The sequence below is a fragment of the Salmo trutta genome, chromosome 6, assembly GCF_901001165.1.
Source record: "Salmo trutta chromosome 6, fSalTru1.1, whole genome shotgun sequence".
In the NCBI taxonomy this organism is placed as follows: domain Eukaryota; kingdom Metazoa; phylum Chordata; class Actinopteri; order Salmoniformes; family Salmonidae; genus Salmo; species Salmo trutta.
The window spans coordinates 51,674,151-51,699,150 of record NC_042962.1 but is presented as its reverse complement, the minus strand read 5'-3'; the positions used below and the strand labels follow the sequence as shown (position 1 = coordinate 51,699,150).

General features: G+C 45.2%; 2 protein-coding genes across 4 annotated transcripts in view; both read left to right on the top strand.

Annotated features, from left to right (window-relative positions):
* LOC115196222 (serine/threonine-protein kinase PAK 2) overlaps nucleotides 1–13,373 on the top strand; it is a 31,755-nt gene extending 18,382 nt beyond the window's left edge. For both annotated transcript variants that reach the window (XM_029756850.1, XM_029756851.1), the window contains exons 7-15: nucleotides 1–102; nucleotides 8,766–8,829; nucleotides 9,229–9,277; nucleotides 9,508–9,620; nucleotides 9,746–9,863; nucleotides 9,986–10,085; nucleotides 11,427–11,623; nucleotides 11,856–11,993; nucleotides 12,120–13,373. The exon at nucleotides 1–102 is cut by the window's left edge and continues 19 nt beyond it. In XM_029756850.1, the coding sequence (XP_029612710.1) occupies nucleotides 1–102; nucleotides 8,766–8,829; nucleotides 9,229–9,277; nucleotides 9,508–9,620; nucleotides 9,746–9,863; nucleotides 9,986–10,085; nucleotides 11,427–11,623; nucleotides 11,856–11,993; nucleotides 12,120–12,206 (968 nt within the window). In that variant the 3' untranslated portion in view covers nucleotides 12,207–13,373. The remainder of the gene's footprint in view (nucleotides 103–8,765; nucleotides 8,830–9,228; nucleotides 9,278–9,507; nucleotides 9,621–9,745; nucleotides 9,864–9,985; nucleotides 10,086–11,426; nucleotides 11,624–11,855; nucleotides 11,994–12,119) is intronic.
* Nucleotides 13,374–16,977: 3,604 nt separating this feature from the next.
* The window catches only part of LOC115196221 (plastin-1-like), a 12,492-nt gene continuing 4,469 nt past the window's right edge, over nucleotides 16,978–25,000 (top strand). Inside the window, exons 1-7 of one of the 2 annotated variants that reach the window (XM_029756849.1) lie at nucleotides 17,053–17,109; nucleotides 17,909–17,993; nucleotides 19,841–19,933; nucleotides 22,140–22,300; nucleotides 24,122–24,251; nucleotides 24,458–24,590; nucleotides 24,721–24,802. In XM_029756849.1, the coding sequence (XP_029612709.1) occupies nucleotides 19,864–19,933; nucleotides 22,140–22,300; nucleotides 24,122–24,251; nucleotides 24,458–24,590; nucleotides 24,721–24,802 (576 nt within the window). In that variant the 5' untranslated portion in view covers nucleotides 17,053–17,109; nucleotides 17,909–17,993; nucleotides 19,841–19,863. Of the gene's footprint in view, nucleotides 17,110–17,908; nucleotides 17,994–19,840; nucleotides 19,934–22,139; nucleotides 22,301–24,121; nucleotides 24,252–24,457; nucleotides 24,591–24,720; nucleotides 24,803–25,000 lie in introns of both variants that reach the window. The other variant, XM_029756848.1, reaches the window with a different exon arrangement.

The window sequence follows — 25,000 nt, the reverse complement described above, 5'->3', positions numbered from 1 at the left end:
TCGACCCACTTCCCCCGCTGCCAGAGCCTGACTCCGCCTCCAACAGGAACAAGAAGAAACAGCAGGGCAAGATGACTGACGAGGAAATCATGGAGAAACTACGTAAGGAAACACACACACACACACACACCTGGAACACACCTACCTGGAACACACACACACCTGGAACACACCTACCTGGAACACACACACACACACACCTGGAACACACTTACCTGGAACACACACACCTGGAACACACACCTACCTGGAACACACACACACATACCTGGAACACACACACACATACCTGGAACACACACACACACAGTATCTTACACAAACAGAATGTATTGTGCATATATCACACACACCACATTACACACAGACATACAGTATATCACACACATCATATTACACACAGACATACAGTATATCACACACAGACATACAGTATATCACACACATCATATTACACACAGACATACAGTATATCACACACATCATATTACACACAGACATACAGTATATCACACACATCAAATCAAATGTATTTATAAAGCCCTTCTTACATCAGCTGATATCTCAAAGTGCTGTACAGAAACCCAGCCTAAAACCCCAAACAGCAAGCAATGCAGGTGTAGAAGCACAGTGGCTAGGAAAAACTCCCTAGAAAGGCAAAAACCTAGGAAGAAACCTAGAGAGGAACCAGGCTATGAGGGGTGGCCAGTCCTCTTCTGGCTGTGCCGGGTGGAGATTATAACAGAACATGGCCAAGATGTTCAAATGTTCATAAATGACCAGCATGGTCAAATAATAATAATCACAGTAGTTGTCGAGGGTGCAACAAGTCAGCACCTCAAGAGTAAATGTCAGTTGGCTTTTCATAGCCGATCATTGAGAGTATCTCTACCACTCCTGCTGTCTCTAGAGAATTGAAAACAGCAGGTCTGGGACAGGTAGCACGTCCGGTGAACAGGTCAGGGTTCCATAGCCGCAGGCAGAACAGTTGAAAATGTAGCAGCAGCACGGCCAGGTGGACTGGGGACATGTCAGGTAGTCCTGAAGCATGGTCCTAGGGCTCAGGTCCTCCGAGAGAGAGAAAGAAAGAAAGAAAGAAAGAAAGAAAGACACCGGATAAGACAGGAGAAATACTCCAGATATAACAGACTGACCTTAGCCCCCCGACAAATTAACTACTGCAGCATAAATACTGGAGGCTGAGACAGGAGGGGTCAGGAGACACTGTGGCTCCATCCGATGATACCCCCGGACAGGGCCAAACAGGAAGAATATAAGCCCACCCACTTTGCCACAGCACAGCCCCCACACCACTAGAGGGATATCTTCAACCACCAACTTACCATCCTGAAACAAGGCCGAGTATAGCCCACAAAGATCTCCACGGCACAACCCAAGGGGGGGCGCCAACCCAGACAGGAAGACCACGTCAGTGACTCAACCCACTCAAGTGACGCACCCCTCCTAGGGACGGCATGGAAGAACACCAATAAGCCAGTGACTCAGCCCCTGTAATAGGGTTAGAGGCAGAGAATCCCAGTGGAGAGAGGGGAACCGGCCAGGCAGAGACAGCAAGGGCGGTTCGTTGCTCCAGAGCCTTTCCGTTCACCTTCACACTCCTGGGCCAGACTACACTCAATCATAGGACCCACTGAAGAGATGAGTCTTCAGTAAAGACTTAAAGGTTGAGACCGAGTCTGCGTCTCTCACATGGGTAGGCAGACCATTCCATAAGAATGGAGCTCTATAGGAGAAAGCCCTGCCTCCAGCTGTTTGCTTAGAAATTCTAGGGACAATTAGGAGGCCTGCGTCTTGTGACCGTAGCGTACGTGTAGGTATGTACGGCAGGACCAAATCGGAAAGATAGGTAGTAGCAAGCCCATTTAATGCTTTGTAGGTTAGCAGTAAAACCTTGAAATCAGCCCTTGCCTTAACAGGAAGCCAGTGTAGGGAGGCTAGCACTGGAGTAATATGATCAAATTTTTGGGTTCTAGTCAGGATTCTAGCAGCCGTATTTAGCACTAACTGAAGTTTATTTAGTTCTTTATCCGGGTAGCCAGAAAGTAGAGCATTGCAGTAGTCCAACCTAGAAGTAACAAAAGCATGGATTAATTTTTCTGCATCATTTGTGGACAGAAAGTTTCTGATTTTTGCAATGTTACGTAGATGGAAAAAAGCTGCCCTTGAAACAGTCTTGATACGTTCTTCAAAAGAGAGATCAGGGTCCAGAGTAACGCCGAGGTTCTTCACAGTTTTATTTGAGACGACTGTACAACCATCAAGATTAATTGTCAGATTTAACAGAAGATCTCTTTGTTTCTTGGGAACTAGAACAAGCATCTCTGTTTTGTCCGAGTTTAAAAGTAGAACGTTTGCAGCCATCCACTTCCTTATGTCTGAAACACAGGCTTCTAGCTAGGGCAATTTTGGGGCTTCACCATGTTTCATTGAAATGTACAGCTGTGTGTCATCCGCATAGCAGTGAAATTTAACATTATGTTTTCGAATGACATCCCCAAGAGGTAAAATATATAGTGAAAACAATAGTGGTCCTAAAACGGAACCTTGAGGAACACCAAAATGTACAGTTGATTTGTCAGAGGACAAACCATTCACAGAGACAAACTGATATCTTTACGACAGATAAGATCTAAACCAGGCCAGAACTTGTCCGTGTAGACCAATTTGGGTTTCCAATCTCTCCAAAAGAATGTGGTGATCGATGGTATCAAAAGCAGCACTAAGATCTAGGAGCACGAGGACAGATGCAGAGCCTCGGTCTGACATCATTAAAAGGTAATTTACCGCCTTCACAAGTGCAGTCTCAGTGCTATGATGGGGTCTAAAACCAGACTGAAGCGTTTCGTATACATTGTTTGTCTTCAGGAAGGCAGTGAGTTGCTGCGCAACAGCTTTTTAAAAAAATGTTGAGAGGAATGGAAGATTCGCTATAGGCCGATAGTTTTTTATATTTTCTGGGTCAAGGTTTGGATTTTTCAAGAGAGGCTTTATTACTGCCACTTTTAGTGAGTTTGGTACACATCCGGTGGATAGAGAGCCGTTTATTATGTTCAACATAGGAGGGCCAAGCACAGGAAGCAGCTCTTTTAGTAGTTTAGTTGGAATAGGGTCCAGTATGCAGCTTGAAGGTTTAGAGGCCATGGTTATTTTCATCATTGTGTCAAGAGATATAGTACTAAAACACTTTAGTGTCTCCCTTGATCGTAGGTCCTGGCAGAGTTGTGCAGACTCAGGACAACGGAGCTTTGGAGGGATACGCAGATTTAAAGAGGAGTCCGTAATTTGCTTTCTAATGATCATGATCTTTTCCTCAAAGAAGTTCATGAATTTATTACTGCTGAAGTGAAAGCCATCCTCTCTTGGGGAATGCTGCTTTTTAGTTAGCTTTGCGACAGCATCAAAAATAAATTTCGGATTGTTCTTATTTTCCTCAATTAAGTTGGAAAAATAGGATGATCGAGCAGCAGTGAGGGCTCTTCGATACTGCACGGTACTGTCTTTCCAAGCTAGTCGGAAGACTTCCAGTTTGGTGTGGCGCCATTTCCGTTTCAATTTTCTGGAAGCTTGCTTCAGAGCTCGTGTATTTTCTGTACACCAGGGAGCTAGTTTCTTATGACTAATGTTTTTCGTTTTTAGGGGTGCAACTGCATCTACGGTATTGCGCAAGGTTAAATTGAGTTCCTCAATTAGGTGGTTAACTGATTGTTGTCCTCTGATGTCCTTGGGTAGGCAGAGGGAGTCTGGAAGGGCATCAAGGAATCTTTGGGTTGTCTGAGAATTTATAGCACGACTTTTAATGTTCCTTGGTTGGGGTCTGAGCAGATTATTTGTTGCGATTGCAAACGTAATAAAATGGTGGTCCGATAGTCCAGGATTATGAGGAAAAACATTAAGATCCACAACATTTATTCCACGGGACAAAACTAGGTCCAGAGTATGACTGTGGCAGTGAGTAGGTCCAGAGACATGTTGGACAAGACCCACTGAGTCGATGTTGGCTCCGAAAGCCTTTTGGAGTGGGTCTGTGGACTTTTCCATGTGAATATTAAAGTCACCAAAAATTTGAATATTATCTGCTGTGACTACAATGTCCGATAGGAATTCAGGGAACTCAGTGAGGAACGCTGTATATGGCACAGGAGGCCTGTAAACAGTAGCTATAAAAAGTGATTGAGTAGGCTGCATAGATTTCATGACTAGAAGCTCAAAAGACGAAAACGTCGTTGTTGTTTTGAAATTTGCTATCGTAAATGTTAGCAACACCTCCGCCTTTGCGGGATGCACAGGGGATATGGTCACTAGTGTAACCAGGAGGTGAGGCCTCATTTAACACAGTAAATTCATCAGGCTTAAGCCATGTTTCAGTCAGGCCAATCACATCAAGATTATGATCAGTGATTAGCTCATTGACTATAACTGCCTTGGAAGTGAGGGATCTAACATTAAGTAGCCCTATTTTGAGATGTGAGGTATCACGATCTCTTTCAATAATGGCAGGAATGGAGGAGGTCTTTATTCTAGTGAGATTGCTAAGGCGAACACCGCCATGTTTAGTTTTGCCCAACCTAGGTCGAGGCACAGACACGGTTTCAATGGGGATAGCTGAGCTGACTACACTGACTGTGCTAGTGTCAGACTCCACTAAGCTGGCAGGCTGGCTAACAGCCTGCTGCCTGGCCTGCACCCTATTTCATTGTGGAGCTAAGGGAGTTAGAGCCCTGTCTATGTTCGTAGATAAGATGAGAGCACCCCTCCAGCTAGGATGGAGTCCGTCACTTCTCAACAGGCCAGGCTTGGTCCTGTTTGTGGGTGAGTGCCAATTATCTACAAATTCTATCTTTTGGGAGGGGCAGAAAACAGTTTTCAACCAGCGATTGAGTTGTGAGACTCTGCTGTAGAGCTCATCACTCCCCCTAACTGGGAGGGGGCCAGAGACAATTACTCGATGCCTACACATCTTTCTAGCTTATTTACACGCTGAAGCTATGTTGCGCTTGGTGACCTCTGACTGTTTCATCCTAACATCGTTGGTGCCGATGTGGATAACAATATCCCTATACTCTCTACACTCGCCAGTTTTAGCTTTAGCCAGCACCATCTTTAGATTAGCCTTAACGGTAGCCCTGCCCCATGGTAAACAGTGTATGATCGCTGGATGATTCGTTTTAAATCTAATACTGCGGGTAATGGAGTAGCCAATGACTAGGGTTTTCAATTTGTCCGAGCTAACGGTAGGAGGCTTCGGTCGTCTCAGACCCCGGAACGGGAGGAGTACAGACCAGAGAAGGCTCGGCCTCTGACTCCGACTCGCTGCTTAATGGGGAGAACCGGTTGAAAGTTTCTGTCGGCTGAATAAGCGACACCGGTTGAGCATTCCTACAGCGTTTCCCTCCAGAAGCCATGAGAAAGTTGTCCGGCTGCGGGGACCATGCGAGGGGATTTATACTAACGTTACTATCTGTACTTACTGGTGGCACAGACCAGGGGCGGAAATCCCGGGGGGGACACGACCCCCCCATCCTGGGAAAAATATGATTTGTCCCCCCCAATATATCACTGAAACATAACTATGTAATTTAAATAATATTAATAATACGCAATGAAAGCAATTGTGCTGATTATAGACACTTAATAGCGCGTTTGTCACGTCCTGGCCAGTATAAGGGTTAATTAGTATTGTAGTTTGGTCAGGACGTGACAGAGGGTATTTCTTTTATGTGGTTCAGGGTGGTGTGTTTGGTTAAAGGGTGTTGGATTTAGTATTTCCGGGGTTTTGGTTTATAGTCTATGTTTATGTATTTCTATGTCTAGTCTGGTGAGTGTGTTTCTATGTTGTGTTGATTGGGGTTGGGACTCTCAGTTGAAGGCAGGTGTTGTCTATCTGCCTTTGATTGAGAGTCCCATATATTAGGGTGTGTTTGTGGTTGTTATTTGTGGGTGATTGTTCTGTGTGTAAGCCATATGCTTTACCAGACTGTTTGTAGTTGTTCGTTCGTTTCGTTATTTTGTATGTTCATTTTTGTAGTTAATAAAAATCAAGATGAGCATACACGTACCTGCTGCGTATTGGTCTACCTTTTCAGATGACGATTTCGCATTATCGTCAGAAGACGAAGACGACAACCGTGACAGCGTTTTTAAGTTTCAAAAGATTGCAACCCCCCCACCCTTTGCCTCACAATGGTTTGATCCACTGCCAGTTCCTTAGTTGGCAAGGTAACAGAGGGGTCGTGTCTACTGTCTGAAAGGCACTCAATGCACGTAACTGACGTGAGGTTAATCCAGTCAATCGCGCAGAGCTAGCGCGCAAATATTAACTATTAAGCTAGCTAGTACCTATTCCATTTATGTGGCATCGTCAAAGATGGAATCAGTATGCAGATGATGTAAGTTAGTGCTTCAAAGTCCCTGTGATAAGGTTAGCGATAAACTGAAATCCAAACTGAACAGAACTACACTCTCTTCTACCATTGTCTTAAATATATTTAATGGTCTCGTTGCAAAAGCTAAATTGTCGAAAGTTAACTTTTATTTATTTATTTTATTTCACCTTTATTTAACCCAGGTAGCAAAGATTATAGCAAACACCACTGAAACGGAATTGGTGCTCGCTAGCTTTGCAAATTCAGCTATTGTTGGAAGCCAGCCAATATGAAACAAACTATTAAAATTACAAAAGGTTGCAGCATATGTTGTGTAAATGGTGAACTCATACAGCTGTCAACTCTTGTCATTTTAATCCGTTTCACATTTGCTAGCTACCTTTTAGATCGAAGCCCAAATAGAATGATAGAAGATGATAGAAGCCCATCTCCTACACACTGTGTGTGTGCGTAGCCAGCCAGCCAGGTAGAAAAATGGCAGAAAAATAAAAGACGGACATCAGAGTATTTTTCAGTACACCAAAACGCATAGTAAGAACCCTAGTAGCCTAATATCTCAAAGACTACTTGATAAAATGTTCATAAGAAAGAAATGAAATTCTAATGGAAATGTTTCACAATGATGTCATTAGGCAGAGCAGGCAACAGATGGCACACAGACAGCAGAGTTGGGGACAGATATGCAGGGACAGACTGGCAGAGACAGGGAGTCTCAGGTAAGTTTGTTGAGTCTTTGTTTGGCAACATTATGAAAGGTTCTCAATTTTTTTGACTTGTAAAATAGGAACATAATTGGAAAATGCCATGGATACCCCCCACTCTCAACTTAAACTGGTGACTGAACTAAGATTTGTTAAAGGCAATGGTATTGCTGTTGTGATTAGTTGTGAAGTTTTGGGTACCGGTAGTTAGGAGTACGGCAAACACCTTATTTCTTTGGTTCCTCAATATACATTTACCATATTACAATGTAGGCTATGTGTTACAGCACTACTTTTGGTGTCCCCCTCAGGAATTGCTCTTGAGAAAATTTCATGTAATTGTCCCCTCCAAAGTTGATATCAGATTTTTGCCAATGGCACAGACGCTGTTTCATCCTTTCCTACACTGAAATGACCCTTGCCTAACGATTGCGTCTGAAGCTGGGCTTGCAGCACAGCTATCCTCGCCGTAAGGCGATCGTTCTCCTGTATATTATGAGTACAGCGACTGCAATTAGAAGGCATCATGTTAATGTTACTTAGCTTCGGCTGTTGGAAGTCCTGACGAACCATGTCCAGATAAAACGCCCGGAGTGAAAAAGTTGAATGAAAAAAAAGTTGAGTGAGGGAAAAACTAAAAATATAAACGGTAATTAAAAAGTAAAAACCGTAAAGTTGTCAGGTAGCAAAGTAAGGTTGGCAACAAAAACGCACAGCAGCATGTAAACAAGTCTGCAAGTTGTGACCACATATTATTACACATCATATTACACACAGACATACAGTATATCACACACATCATATTACACACAGACATACAGTATATCACACACATCATATTACACACAGACATACAGTATATCACACACATCATATTACACACAGACATACAGTATATCACACACATCATATTACACACAGACATACAGTATATCACACACAGACATACAGTATATCACACACATCATATTACACACAGACATACAGTATATCACACACATCATATTACACACAGACATACAGTATATCACACACATCATATTACACACAGACATACAGTATATTACACACAGACATACAGTATATCACACACATCATATTACACACAGACATACAGTATATCACACACATCATATTACACACAGACATACAGTATATCACACACATCATATTACACACAGACATACAGTATATCACACACATCATATTACACACAGACATACAGTATATCACACACATCATATTACACACAGACATACAGTATATCACACACATCATATTACACACAGACATACAGTATATCACACACATCATATTACACACAGACATACAGTATATCACACACATCATATTACACACAGACATACAGTATATCACACACATCATATTACACACAGACATACAGTATATCACACACATCATATTACACACAGACATACAGTATATCACACACATCATATTACACACAGACATACAGTATATCACACACATCATATTACACACAGACATACAGTATATCACACACATCATATTACACACAGACATACAGTATATTACACACAGACATACAGTATATTACACACAGACATACAGTATATTACACACAGACATACAGTATATCACACACATTATGTCACCAGTCTGGTTCTATGTCTTTCAGGAACCATCGTCAGTATTGGAGATCCCAAGAAGAAGTACACACGCTATGAGAAGATCGGCCAGGGGTGAGACACACACACACACACACACACACACACTGCAGAGGTGAGTCCGTTTACATGTTCACCTTTTTGTGCCTTTATCCATGTCTAAGTAACAGATTGGACACTACTCTCTCTCTGTCTCTCTCTGTCTCTCTCTGTCTCTCTCGCTGTCTCTCGTTCTCTCTCGCTCTCCCTCTCTCTCGTTCTCTCTCTCTGTCTCTCTCTCGTTCTCTCTCTCTCTCTGTCTCTCTCTCGTTCTCTCTCTCTCTCTCTCTCTGTCTCTCTCTCGTTCTCTCTCTCTCTCTCTCTCTCTGTCTCTCTCTCGTTCTCTCTCTCTCTCTCTCTCTCTCTCTGTCTCTCTCTCGTTCTCTCTCTCTCTCTCTCTCTGTCTCTCTCTCGTTCTCTCGTTCTCTCTCTCAGAGCGTCTGGTACTGTCTACACAGCCATCGATGTTGCCACTGGTGCAGAGGTATTGTCCCTTCCTGTGTCAACACCAACACACACACACACACACACATTCAGACTGACATCCAGTACAAACTAAGTACGCCATTCACACAACAGACTTGACACAGACCTAGAACGTGTGTGTGTGTGTGTGTGTGTGTGTGTGTGTGTGTGTGTGTGTGTGTGTGTGTGTGTGTGTGTGTGTGTGTGTGTGTGTGTGTGTGTGTGTGTGTGTGTGTGTGTGTGTTACAGGTAGCTATCAAACAGATCAACCTCCAGAAACAGCCGAAGAAGGAGCTGATCATCAACGAGATCCTGGTGATGAAGGAGTTACAGCAACCTAACATCGTCAACTACGTAGACAGGTAACACACACACACCTCAGAGGTACGCCTGTGTCAGTACTCTGTGTATTGGACTCAGTTATTTACTTTGTTTCTGTGTGTGTGTGTGTGTGTGTGTGTGTGTGTGTGTGTGTGTGTGTGTGTAGTTTCCTGGTAGGTGAGGAGTTGTTTGTGGTGATGGAGTATCTGGCTGGAGGTTCGCTAACGGACGTTGTCACGGAAACATGCATGGACGAGGCTCAGATCGCTGCTGTGTGCAGAGAGGTACACACACACGCGCACGCACACACACACTGCTGCTGTCTGCCGAACGGTATACTCACACACACTCAATCACAGAGCACAGGGAGTTGTGTGTGACGGTGTGTCCTGTGTGTGTCCTGTAGTGTCTGCAGGCTCTGGAGTTCCTCCATGCCAACCAGGTGATCCACAGAGACATCAAGAGTGACAACGTGCTGCTGGGAATGGACGGATCTGTCAAGCTCAGTAAGAACACACACACACACACGGTCATGTGTGCTCCCTCTCCGGCGCCCTAGGTCACCAGGCTGCTCGTTATGGCGCACACCTGTCACCATCGTTACGCGCACCAGCGCCTCACCAGACTCACCTGGACTCCATCACCTCCCTGATTACCTTCCCTATACATGTCACTCCCTTTGGTTCCTTCCCCAGGCGTTATTGACCCTGTTCATGTTTCATGTCTGTGAGCTTTTTCTGTTTCTTGTTTTGTACTATGTTCTATTTATTAATTCAATTATTCACTCCCTGTAGCTGCTTCCTGACTCCCGGCGTACACGTTACAGAATAACGCCTCACCAAAGGGGAGTATCAGGGATTTTTAGTTTTATTTATTGGCAACGGCTGGTCCAAGTGCCGCTGCCGAAGCAACCGGGGATGCCTCAGCCGGCTTGTCAGGCTCCCATGCCTTAGCCGGCTTGTCAGGCTCCCATGCCTCAGCCGGCTCGTCAGGCTCCCATGCCTCAGCCGGCTCGTCAGGCTCCCATGCCTCAGCCGGCTCGTCAGGCTCCCATGCCTCAGCCGGTTCAACAGGCTCCCATGCCTCAGCCGGCTCGTCAGGCTCCCATGCCTCAGCCGGCTCGTCAGGCTCCCATGCCTCAGCCGGCTCGTCAGGCTCCCATGCCTGAGCTGGTTCTACAGGTTCCCGCACCTCAACTGAGGCGTCACGTCTACTCCCACTCCCCCTTTTCTGGCGCTTGTTGTTGCCAGTTGTCTCATGATTACGCACACCTGTTACCATCGTTACACGCACTAGCGCCTTATCAGACTCACCTGGACTCCATCACTTCCCTGATGAGCTTCCCTATACATGTCACTCCCTTTGGTTCCTTCCCCAGGCGTTATTGACCCTGTTCATGTTTCATGTCTGTGAGCTTTTTCTGTTTCTTGTTTTGTACTATGTTCTATTTATTAATTCAATTATTCACTCCCTGTAGTTGCTTCTCGACTCCCAGCGTACACGTTACACACACACTTTCTGTCTGCCTCCTCTTCCTCTCTCCCTTCCTCTCTTCCCCTCTCCTCCTTCTCCCCCTCTCGTCTGTAGCTGGTTCTGGGTTCTGTTCCTAGATAAAATGCCTTGCCAATCCTAAGTGTCCTATTGTTTTGTGTCCTATCATTGTATTGGCTTGATAATCACACTAATTAGCTGTTTTCTCTCCTCTGTCTAGCTGAATGTGACTAGATGAATGTTTCATATTAACTTGATAATCACACTAATTTGGATCTTATTGCATTGTACCCGATCGTTATACTACTGGGGTGACCTTCCCTCTAACATGTCTGTTCTCTCCCCTCCCTCTCCAGCTGACTTTGGGTTCTGTGCCCAGATCACTCCAGAGCAGAGTAAGAGGAGCACCATGGTGGGGACTCCCTACTGGATGGCTCCTGAGGTGGTGACCAGGAAGGCCTACGGACCCAAGGTGGACATCTGGTCCCTGGGCATCATGGCTATAGAGATGGTGGAGGGAGAGCCCCCTTACCTCAACGAGAACCCACTCAGGGTGAGGTTGGATGTGTGTGTGTGTGTGTGTGTGTGTGTGTGTGTGTGTGTGTGTGTGTGTGTGTGTGTGTGTGTGTGTGTGTGTGTGTGTGTGTGTGTGTGTGTGTGTGTGTGTGTGTGTGTGTGTGTGTGTGAGGGGGTGTGGGGGTGGAGGGTGGGTTCCATGCGTGTGTGTACAGGCATTGCACTTGGTGGCCACTAATGTTCAGTGTGTGTCTGTCTGTCTCCTACAGGCCCTCTACCTGATAGCCACCAATGGGACTCCAGAGCTCCAGTCTCCAGAGAAGTTATCTCCAGTGTTCAGGTCCTTCCTGTCCCGCTGTCTGGAGATGGATGTAGAGAAGAGAGGAGGGGGGAAAGAACTACTGCAGGTACACACACACACACACACACACACACACACACACACACACGCACGCACAAACAAACAAACACATACACACACACCGTGATGAGAAGAGTTTGTTTCATTGGTTGATCTCCTGTCTTCCCTGCAGCATCCATTCCTAAAGCTGGCCAAGCCTCTCTCCAGCCTCACCCCTCTCATCCTGGCAGCCAAGGAGGCCATGAAGAGTAACCGCTAACCCTGGTTAGCCACAGATACACTGGATTCCTATATCTCTGTGTTAGCCTGACCGCTAACTGCTAACTACTAGCTTTACCAGCTAACTTCCAGCCCTACTGTGCCAACTCGTCAGTGCCTCTCTGTAATTGACAGCATCTCCTCCTTGATGCTAAACGCTAGCCTGCTAGCGCCCTGGCTCGTACACCTACAAGTCACACAAATCAGCCTCCTGCTCTGTTTGACTCCCCTTCCCCTCTGTCCTTCACCCCTCACTCCATATCACACACCAGTCTTCCTATGTCTCTTACCCCCTCCCTCCCTGTCTGTCCCTCACCCCCCCTTCCTCTCTGTCCTTCACCCCTCACTCCATATCACACACCAGTCTTCCTATGTCTCTTACCCCCTCCCTCCCTGTCTGTCCCTCACCCCCCCTCCTCATCTGTCCCTCACCCCCTCTCCTCATCTGTCCCTCACCCCCCCTCCATTTTCCTCACCCTCTTTTTCATTCAGATGTTGTGAGGTTTTCTTGTTCTGTTTGTCTCTGCCTGCTACGTGTTCTTTCTTTCTCTCTACTCTAAGAAATTTGAAGGTGCAATCTGTAAAAGGATTGTCCCACAAACAAATAGTTCATTTCAAGCCTACAGTATCAGTGTTGCAGTACACCTGCAAATAAAACTACAGATTGCACCTTTAACAAAATGAAAGAAAATAATTGCTGTATGGAACTATCTCGGTATTCAATTCAAATATTTTGGCAGCAAAACCAAATTACATTTTTCAAAATCGTTTTGTATATTATGTACTTTGACAAACGTTGAGGGGAAGAAATCTGGATACTTAGACAACTGTTTTTTAATGTGTATGTATACTTTTAATTTTGTTTTTTGTAACTAACATTCTGCTAGAAACGTTCCATAACAGTGTGCCTTAATGAACATAACCTCTAGGCTCTATGGGGGGGAAGCCCAACTCTCACTTCATCTTAATGAACATAACCTCTAGGCTCTATGGGGGGGAAGCCCAACTCTCACTTCATCTTAATGAACATAACCTCTAGGCTCTATGGGGGGGAAGCCCAACTCTCACTTCATCTTAATGAACATAACCTCTAGGCTCTATGGGGGGGAAGCCCAACTCTCACTTCATCTTAATGAACATAACCTCTAGGCTCTATGGGGGGGAAGCCCAACTCTCACTTCATCTTAATGAACGTAACCTCTAGGCTCTATGGGGGGGAAGCCCAACTCTCACTTCATCTTAATGAACGTAACCTCTAGGCTCTATGGGGGGGAAGCCCAACTCTCACTTCATCTTAATGAACGTAACCTCTAGGCTCTATGGGGGGGAAGCCCAACTCTCACTTCATCTTAATGAACACAACCTCTAGGCTCTATGGGGGGGAAGCCCAACTCTCACTTCATCTTAATGAACATAACCTCTAGGCTCTATGGGGGGAAGCCCAACTCTCACTTCATCTTAATGAACATAACCTCTAGGCTCTATGGGGGGGAAGCCCAACTCTCACTTCATCTTAATGAACATAACCTCTAGGCTCTATGGGGGGGAAGCCCAACTCTCACTTCATCTTAATGAACATAACCTCTAGGCTCTATGGGGGGGAGCCCAACTCTCACTTCATCTTAATGAACATAACCTCTGGGCTCTATGGGGGGGAAGCCCAACTCTCACTTCATCTTAATGAACATAACCTCTAGGCTCTATGGGGGGGAAGCCCAACTCTCACTTCATCTTAATGAACATAACCTCTAGGCTCTATGGGGGGGAAGCCCAACTCTCACTTCATCTTAATGAACATAACCTCTAGGCTCTATGGGGGGGAAGCCCAACTCTCACTTCATCTTAATGAACACAACCTCTAGGCTCTATGGGGGGGAAGCCCAACTCTCACTTCATCTTAATGAACATAACCTCTAGGCTCTATGGGGGGGAGCCCAACTCTCACTTCATTAAGGTGAATTTTCACTTAGTCTCCCATTGACATCAACGCATGACTACGTGAAAACGTGACTTAGGTGGAAGTTAGGATTTGCTCCTATGATTGGCCAATCAAAAAGCATTCCACCGTGCTAAACTAGTTCCATTCCATTTCACAGACATTCCAGTCAGAGAGGTTGATTGGTTGAGTCTGATGAGGGGGAGGATTTTAATGAGTATCCTCTTCTGTTGTTCATTTTTAATTAATGAAACCAAATCTTTTTTTACTGGAAACCATGTATTTTCAAACAGTCTATGTAAATTATTATTAAAGATAGACTTGACCTCATGCTTGTGTGCGTGTGTCTGTGTAGAACATTATAGGTGAAGTACTGTGTCTGTGTAGAACATTATAGGTGAAGTACTGTGTCTGTGTAGAACATTATAGGTGAAGTACTGTGTCTGTGTAGAACATTATAGGTGAAGTACTCTGCGTTCACTGTATTCTGCGTTCACTGCTTTTCACTGCAGCTTTTCACAGGAGTATCACCCTCTCTCTCTCTCTTTCTCACTCCCTCCCTTTTCCTCTCTCCGCTCCTCCTTTCTCTCTCCCTTCTCTGCCATGCTCTCTTTCTCAATCATAATCATCATCTCTCAGGTCATTCACAGCTGGATTACAGTGTAATAACTGGACCAATATAAAACCCTGATTGTTAGATGGTTTCACATTGAGATATGTAAGCTATGCCATACCCAATAGCATCAGTAGTTGGGGAACATTTGTCTTGATAGCTCTGTGTGTGTGTGTGTGTGTGTGTGTGTGTGTGTGTGTGTGTGTGTGTGTGTGTGTGTGTGTGTGTGTGTGTGTGTGTGTGTGTGTAACCAGAGAGGCCCGGTGTGAGACTGGGCTGATCAGGTGTCAGACGGAGAGCAGAGCTGAGGAAGAGATGGAGTCCTGAAGGTCTGTTTTAGAGGTAGGCAGACTACTGAGGAAGAGATGGAGTCCTGAAGGTCTGTTTTAGAGGTAGACAGACTACTGAGGAAGAGATGGAGTCCTGAAGGTCTGTTTTAGAGGTATACAGACTACTGAGGAAGAGATGGAGTCCTGAAGGTCTGTTTTAGAGGTAGACAGACTACTGAGGAAGAGATGGAGTCCTGAAGGTCTGTTTTAGAGGTATACAGACTACTGAGGAAGAGATGGAGTCCTGAAGGTCTGTTTTAGAGGTAGACAGACTACTGAGGAAGAGATGGAGTCCTGAAGGTCTGTTTTAGAGGTAGGCAGACTACTGAGGAAGAGATGGAGTCCTGAAGGTCTGTTTTAGAGGTATACAGACTACTGAGGAAGAGATGGAGTCCTGAAGGTCTGTTTTAGAGGTAGACAGACTACTGAGGAAGAGATGGAGTCCTGAAGGTTTGTTTTAGAGGTATACAGACTACTGAGGAAGAGATGGAGTCCTGAAGGTCTGTTTTAGAGGTAGACAGACTACTGAGGAAGAGATGGAGTCCTGAAGGTCTGTTTTAGAGGTATACAGACTACTGAGGAAGAGATGGAGTCCTGAAGGTCTGTTTTAGAGGTAGACAGACTACTGAGGAAGAGATGGAGTCCTGAAGGTCTGTTTTAGAGGTAGACAGACTACTGAGGAAGAGATGGAGTCCTGAAGGTCTGTTTTAGAGGTAGACAGACTACTGAGGTCGGTGTGTGTCGAGACAACGTATAGAGGTGTGTGTTATTTGGTTCAGGGAGAGAGTGGGACTTGTGTGTTTCTGAAGAGAGGAGAGGAGAGGGGGAGAGTAGGAGAGCAGAGAGTAGGAGAGGGGAGAGCGGAGAGGGGGAGAGCAGAGAGTAGGAGAGGGGAGAGCTCTCTCCTACAGCCTTCCCTGTAGCTCAGTTGGTAGAGTGTGGTGTTTGCAATGTCAGGGTTGTGGGTTTGATTCCCACGGGGGGCCAGCACAGAAAAAAAAAAATGTATGAAATATATGCATTCACTACTGTAAGTCGCTCTGGATAAGAGCGTCTGCTAAATGACTAAAATGCAAAAAAATGAGAGCGGAGAGTGGGAGAGGGGGAGAGCAGAGAGGGGGAGAGCAGAGACGGGGAGAGCAGAGAGTAGGAGAGGGGGAGGCTGGATCCTAAACCTCTCAGCAGGCTGGTGAGTGACAGACAGTAAGCTCCTTACTGCAGTACTGGAGGACTGAGTTACTGGGTGACCAGAGCTCCTTACTGCAGTACTGAGTTACTGGGTGACCAGAGCCATATAAAGGTTTGGCCAACTTTGCCAGTCATAACGTGTATTTGGATTCTCAGTAACCATAGCAGTTCAGTTAGCTAGCTGTTGTTTGAAAAGTCAGTAAATTCAGCATTTCTCTATATGGCTCTGTGTCACTACCAAGGTTGCTGTGGCAGTAAAGCAGTGGGTTGTTGCAGTAAAGCAGAGGGTTGTTACAGTAAAGCAGTGGGTTGTTGCAGTAAAGCAGTGGGTTGTTACAGTAAAGTGGTGTTTTTGTAATAGTGTGCTGTTTTCTCCTTGCATCAAGTTTCACTGTATTGTCTGGCAACGTAGAAAGGAATGTGTGTGTGTGTGTGTGTGTGTGTGTGCGTGTGTGCGTGTGTGAGAGAGAGTGTGGAGGGGTATGTACAGCTAGAGTTCTCATTTATTAAACATGGCTGTTAGAAACCCAACACACCTGTAGCCAACACACATCTCTCCCTCTTACGTCTCTCTACAATGTGTGTGTGTGTGTGTGTGCATGCGTGTGTGTGTGAGTTCGTGCATGCCAGTGTGTGGTGAAAGAAACCGATGACACAGCTAAAGGGTTAATTGCTAACTCCCAGGCTGAAGCCTCGAGTACCACGCCCATCCCAGAGTTCAATGGGCCGAAGGTCTCTTGTCCTCCGCTGCTTCGGTCAAGACAGCGAGCGAGAAGACACCTGACCACCTTTAAACCTCTACCAAGCTTCTCCAGCCCTGTCTGATCCTGTCTTCACGGTAAGTCTTCAGTTTCCTGTTTCGGCTGCTATTTACCACGCAAATACAGTAGCCTATGTGGTGCTTTCTGACACTTACAGTATATCAAAGGAGGAATACTGATCGATCACTACTTGGCACCTGTAACGCGGGTCGTATAAAGGGGACCAAGGGGCGTGTAGAGTGCTCGTACTTTACTTTAATGATAACACTTAAACAAAACGACAAAACGACAGCCAACAGTTCCGTCAGGTGATACTCACAAAACAACTACCCACACCAACACAGGAAAAACAGGCTGCCTAAGTATGGCTTCCAATCAGAGACAACGATAGACAGCTGCCTCTGATTGGAAACCATACCTGGCCAAAACATAGAAAAGAAAAACATAGAATGCCCACCCATCTATCACACCCTGACCTAACTAAACAGAAAAGCACAGCTCTCCTAGGTCAGAGCGTGACGGCACCAAATGATACGGAGTCTAGGGCCGCAATGAGTCACCAGAATCTTCTAAGTAGCTGGCGAACAGCGGGATGAAAAATATAGCAGAACTTTTCATACAGTCTTGTCTCAGCCAGTACTGTTTAAGTTCTGTAATATAACTTGTTGCACTTAGTTAGTAAGTCAATTACTTGCGAAGTAAATGTCTAACTAGCTACTACTACCATTCATCTGTATATAGTTTTTATAATGTCATTTAGTTATCAAGGACACCACATAATAATGAACATATCAGCTCACAACACCGCAGTTATGTCCACAGCTGATGTTCATATGGAGATGGCCGTAAAATAATAAACAAACCCACTCTACTCAGCCAGGAGTTACTGAACACGGGGAGCAGAGAGACCTTGGCCCCTCTCGTCCAGGACAGAACCAAACAGACACAGGCTTTTATGAAGGTGTGTTCTGGGGTGTGAGCCCCGGGGGGCGGGTGTGTGGAGGGTGTGTGGGGGGGGTCAGCGAGGGGAGCTGTCTGGGTGTGTGGCGGGGAGGGGTAAGGAGTGTGTAAAGGCAGCAGGGTGTGGGTCAATTCATTTTCAATTCTGTCAATTCAAATTCAAAAACATGCATCCGAAATCAAATTTCATTTTCCGAATTGACTAAACTTGAATGGAACAGTAGAGAGCTGTGGGATGAAAGTCACGGCCATATATGGAGTCTACGCTGAGTGTGCCCCCAGAACAGTCTCAGTTCGGCGGGGCATGGACTCTACAAGCTGTCAAAAGCGTTCCACAGGGATGCTGGCCCATGATGACTCCAATGCTTCCCACAGTTGTTTCAAGTTGGCAGGATGTCCTCTGGGTGGTGGACCATTCTTGAAAAACACTGTTGAGCGTGAAAATCCCAGCAGCGTGGCAGTTCTTGACACTCTCAAACCGGTGCGCCTGCCACCTACTACCATACCCCGTTCAAAGACACTTCAATATTATGTCTTGCCCATTCACCCTCTGTATGGCACACGTACACAATCAATGTCTCAATTGTCTCAATTCTTAAAAATCCTTCTTTAACCTGTCTCCTCCCTTTCATCTACACGGATTGAAGTAGATTTAACAAGTGACATCAGTAAGGGATCATAACTTTCACCTGGATTTACCTGGTCAGTCTATGTCATGGAAAGAGCAGGTGTTTATAATGTTTTGTACACTCAGTGTATATTGAGGCGATATCAGGACACAACACACAATAAATATCCTTATTGTCCTCGTATCTCTCCCTCTAGTTAATCAATAACCACACAACTATTTCAATAATAATAGATCATCATACAGAACTGTATCATGTTGTCTTTGTGAGCTTAAAGATATGGGGCCAACCTTCTGGGGCTTAGATTGTATGGTTCAATAATATACACTATAAATTGTATGGTCTAATATATAGATTACATTCTAGATTGTAGACAGTCTTATCTTTACTCTCTCCTTATTGTAGTTAGCTCTGTATTCTCTGCAGCCTGTGATAGCACACTTATCACTGCTAGAACCGGTAGGTTAGCTTGAGGTCACAATAGAAGAATGAGGTCACAATGGAAGCATGAGGTCACAATGGAAGCATGAGGTCACAATGGAAGCATGAGGTCACAATGGAAGCATGTTGCCTGTTTGTCAGTTTAGCAGTCAAGTTTGTGATTGTTGTGATTTTGCTATTGTAAATGTTTGTAGGCTTATGTAGCCAAATTGTATCTATGATCGTACGCTATCCATTTGTTTTTTGTTTGCTATTTTAATATATGAGAATTAACCAATGATATCAGGCCACATCCGGCCATAATTACAGACACCTGTGTGTCTTTTGACACTATATAAATGAGTCATCCCGCAGTGTTTGTCATTATACCCTGATGAAGACAGCTTGTCTGTCCAAACGTTGGACATAAATATTTTTGCATCTGAGCTCCTAGATAACTCCTAAATAACATCGCAAAAAAACGCAAGATGTGAAACTCAAACCAAAAGAAAGTTCCAAGTCTTCCCTGTCCATCTACTACTCCTTCTATCCTCTCCTTTATTTTTTTAAGTGTTCCACTCCGCTAGCCAGCACCTCGCCTAAATAGGTGTGCGTTTCTTTCACCTCTAGATTGTTCTGCATCTTTACCTTACGTTTCAATTATAAATATGTCCTTTTTTTGTGATGATAAATTGACTGTGTGTGTGTGTGTGTGTGTGTGTGTGTGTGTGTGTGTGTGTGTGTGTGTGTGTGTGTGTGTGTGTGTGTGTGTGTGTGTGTGTGTGTGTGTGTGTATCAGGTAATCTAGATAGACTGTCCAGTATGGCGAACAAGGTGACCCAGATATCACGAGAGGACCTGGAGGAGCTCCGAGAGGCTTTCAACAGGATCGGTTAGTTACAGACACACACACACACACACACACCCAGACACAGAGACACACACACACACATACCTACAGACACCCACAGCGTTTGCAGAAAATGCTGACTCAGGTCATTGTTTATAACCAATCATAAAGCAGTATACGTTTTTTTTTTTATTGGTCAGCTCACTCTGTGTTAGGGACCTACACACCTGTTCTACAACATTACTTTAAGTGTGCAAAAGGTTTTGTTCTAATTGTCAAGGGTTGCCATGTCCAACGGTGAACTGAGTGGTTGCCAGATGACTCATCATTAGAGTGAATACATTCCTGATAAGAGAGCATCAGATGATTTCTACAAACTCTGTAGAAGTACAAATCAAATCAAATCATCAGACCCAATTAGGAGATGTTAGATAATCTAGAGGTTAGAGAGTGAGATTAGAGCTTAGAGAGGGAGATAGGTAACCTAGAGGTTAGAGAGGTAACCTATAGGTTAGAGAGGTAACCTAGAGGTTAGAGAGGTAACCTAGAGGTTAGAGAGGTAACCTAGAGGTTAGAGAGGTAACCTAGAGGTTAGAGAGATAACCTAGAGGTTAGAGAGGTAACCTAGAGGTTAGAGAGGTAACCTAGAGGTTAGAGAGGGAGATAGGTAACCTAGAGGTTAGAGAGGTAACCTAGAGGTTAGAGAGGTAACCTAGAGGTTAGAGAGGTAACCTAGAGGTTAGAGAGGTAACCTAGAGGTTAGAGAAGTAACCTAGAGGTTAGAGAGGTAACCTAGAGGTTAGAGAGGTAACCTAGAGGTTAGAGAGATAACCTAGAGGTTAGAGAGGTAACCTAGAGGTTAGAGAGATAACCTAGAGGTTAGAGAGGTAACCTAGAGGTTAGAGAGGTAACCTAGAGGTTAGAGAAGTAACCTAGAGGTTAGAGAGGTAACGTAGAGGTTAGAGAGGTAACCTAGAGGTTAGAGAGGTAACCTAGAGGTTAGAGAAGTAACCTAGAGGTTAGAGAGGTAACCTAGAGGTTAGAGAGGTAACCTAGAGGTTAGAGAGGTAACCTAGAGGTTAGAGAGGGAGATAGGTAACCTAGAGGTTAGAGAAGTAACCTAGAGGTTAGAGAGATAACCTAGAGGTTAGAGAGGTAACCTAGAGGTTAGAGAGGTAACCTAGAGGTTAGAGAGGGAGATAGGTAACCTAGAGGTTAGAGAGGTAACCTAGAGGTTAGAGAGGTAACCTAGAGGTTAGAGAGGTAACCTAGAGGTTAGAGAGGTAACCTAGAGGTTAGAGAAGTAACCTAGAGGTTAGAGAGGTAACCTAGAGGTTAGAGAGGTAACCTAGAGGTTAGAGAGATAACCTAGAGGTTAGAGAGGTAACCTAGAGGTTAGAGAGATAACCTAGAGGTTAGAGAGATAACCTAGAGGTTAGAGAGGTAACCTAGAGGTTAGAGAAGTAACCTAGAGGTTAGAGAGGTAACGTAGAGGTTAGAGAGGTAACCTAGAGGTTAGAGAGGTAACCTAGAGGTTAGAGAAGTAACCTAGAGGTTAGAGAGGTAACCTAGAGGTTAGAGAGGTAACCTAGAGGTTAGAGAGGTAACCTAGAGGTTAGAGAGGGAGATAGGTAACCTAGAGGTTAGAGAGATAACCTAGAGGTTAGAGTGGTAACCTAGAGGTTAGAGAGATAACCTAGAGGTTAGAGAGGTAACCTAGAGGTTAGAGAGGTAACCTAGAGGTTAGAGAGGTAACCTAGAGGTTAGAGAGGTAACCTAGAGGTTAGAGAAGTAACCTAGAGGTTAGAGAGGTAACCTAGAGGTTAGAGAGATAACCTAGAGGTTAGAGAGGTAACCTAGAGGTTAGAGAGGTAACCTAGAGGTTAGAGAGGTAACCTAGAGGTTAGAGAGGTAACCTAGAGGTTAGAGAAGTAACCTAGAGGTTAGAGAGGTAACCTAGAGGTTAGAGAGGTAACCTAGAGGTTAGAGAGGTAACCTAGAGGTTAGAGAGGTAACCTAGAGGTTAGAGAGAAAACCTAGAGGTTAGAGAAGTAACCTAGAGGTTAGAGAGGTAACCTAGAGGTTAGAGAGGGTGACTAATAGCTAAAAGGTTGCTGGTTTAAATCCAGAACCCGGAGATGACAAGAGGGGAGGGAACTAGTAACGGGCTGCCATTTTGGCCTTGAGCATGGCACTTCATCTGGTCATAATTCTGTCTGCCTGCCTGTCTGTGTTTCCTCCCATACAGACACTGACAACAGCGGTTTCGTCAGTGACTTTGAGCTGCAGGAGCTGTTCAGAGAGGCTAGTTTCTGCATGCCAGGCTACAGAGTCAGAGACATAGTGGAGATCTTCGTAGCAGGAGACACCAACAAGGATGGGAAGATCAGCTTTGAAGAGTTTGTCTCGGTAACATAGAAAATACACCGAAGTAAAGACGGTGACACATGTAGACACGCATCCACATACACACTCACACTCACACATACACACTCACTCACACACACTCACTCACACACACTCACTCACACACACTCACACATACACACTCACTCACACACACTCACTCACACACACTCACTCACACACACTCACACTCACACATATGTAACAGTGTAGGTTCCGTCCCTCTCTTCGCCCCAACCCGGGCTCGAACTAGGGACCCTTGCACACATCAACAACTGACACCCGACGAAGCATCGTTACCCATCGCGCCACAAAAGCCAGCTCTTGCAACGCAAGGGGAAACCCTACTTCAAGTCTCAGAGCGAGTGACGTCACCGATTGAAATGCTATTAGCGCGCACCACCGCTAACTAACTAGCCATTTCACATCGGTTACACTCACCCCCCCTTTGACCTCCTCCTTTTCCGCAGCAACCAATGATCCGGGTCACGGCACCAATGTAACAGTGTAGGTTCCGTCCCTCTCTTCGCCCCAACCCGGGCTCGAACCAGGGACCCTTGCACACATCAACAACTGACACCCCACGAAGCATTGTTACCCATCGCGCCACAAAAGCCGCGGCCCTTGCAACGCAAGGGGAAACCCTACTTCAAGTCTCAGAGCGAGTGACGTCACCGATTGAAACGCTATTAGCGCGCACCACCGCTAACTAACTAGCCATTTCACATCGGTTACACATACACACATACACGCATCCACATACACACTCACACATACACTCACACATACACACATACACGCATCCACATACACACTCACACACACACACTCACACATACACACATACACGCATCCACATACACACTCACACATACACTCACACATACACACATACACGCATCCACATACACACTCACACACACACACTCACACATACACACTCACACAATCAAACTCACACAGACAAACTCACACATACACACAGACACACTCACACAGACACACTCACACAGACACACTCACACATACACACTCACACAGACACACTCACACAGACACATTCACACAGACACACTCACACAGACACACTCACACATACACACTCACACAGACACACTCACACAGACACACTCACACAGACACACTCACACATACACACTCACACATACAAACTCACACATACACACTCACACAGACACACTCACACATACACACTCACACAGACAAACTCACACATACACACAGACACACTCACACAGATACACTCACACAAACACACTCACACATACACACTCACACAGACACACTCACACAGACACACATTCACACATACACACTCACACAGACACACTAACACATACACACTCACACAGACAAACTCACACATACACACAGACACACTCACACAGATACACTCACACATACACACTCACACATACACACTCACACAGACACACTCACACAGACACACTCACACATACACACTCACACATACACGCATCCACATACACACTCACACATACACACTCACACAGACACACTCACACATATACACTCACACATTCACACATACACACTCACACACTCACTCATACACACTCACACATACACACTCACACATACACACTACCACATACACGCAACCACATACACACTCACACATACACACTCACACAGACACACTCACACATACACGCATCCACATACACACTCACACATACACACTCACACAGACACACTCACACAGACACACTCACACAGACACACTCACACAGACACACTCACACAGACATACTCAGAGACACGGTCCATCTTGTCTTGTAGATCTACCAGGAGCTGAAGAGTAAGGAGCTCAGTGAGACGTTCAAGAAAACCATCGCCAGGAGAGAAGGGATACAATCCTTTGGGGGATTGTCAGGAATCTCCAGCGAGGGAACACAGCACTCCTACTCAGGTAGAGAGAGAGAGAGAGAGAAAATGTGAATAATCTGTGTGTCCTATTCATGTAAGAACTTGTGCGTGTGTGTGTGTGTGTGTGTGTGTGTGTGTGTGTGTGTGTGTGTGTGTGTGTGTGTGTGTGTGTGTGTGTGTGTGTGTGTGTGTGTGTGTGTGTGTGTGTGTGTTTGTACATGTGTGTGTGGGTGTGTGTGTGTGTGTTAGATGAGGAGAAGGTGGCGTTTGTGAACTGGATCAACAAGTCTCTGGCCAAAGATGAAGACTGTAAACACCTTCTACCCATGAACCCTGACGGAGACAGTCTCTTCAAATCAGTAAAAGATGGGATCCTGCTCTGGTAACACACACACACACACACACACACACACACACACACACACACACACACACACACACACACACACACACACACACACACACACACACACACACACACTGCCAACATATACTCTGTTTTGTCTTTGCAGTAAAATGATCAACCTCTCCCAGCATGACACCATCGATGAGAGAGTCATCAACACCAAGAAACACACCACCTTTACCATGACCGTGAGTTAACACACACACACACACACACACACACACACACACACACACACACACACACACACACACACACACACAGGACAATTTGGACTGTCCCATATCAAAACTCTAACTCTCTCTCTCTATTCCTCTCTCTCCCTGTCTCTCCATGTCTCTCTCTCTCTCTATTCCTCTCTCTCCCTGTCTCTTCATGTCTCTCTC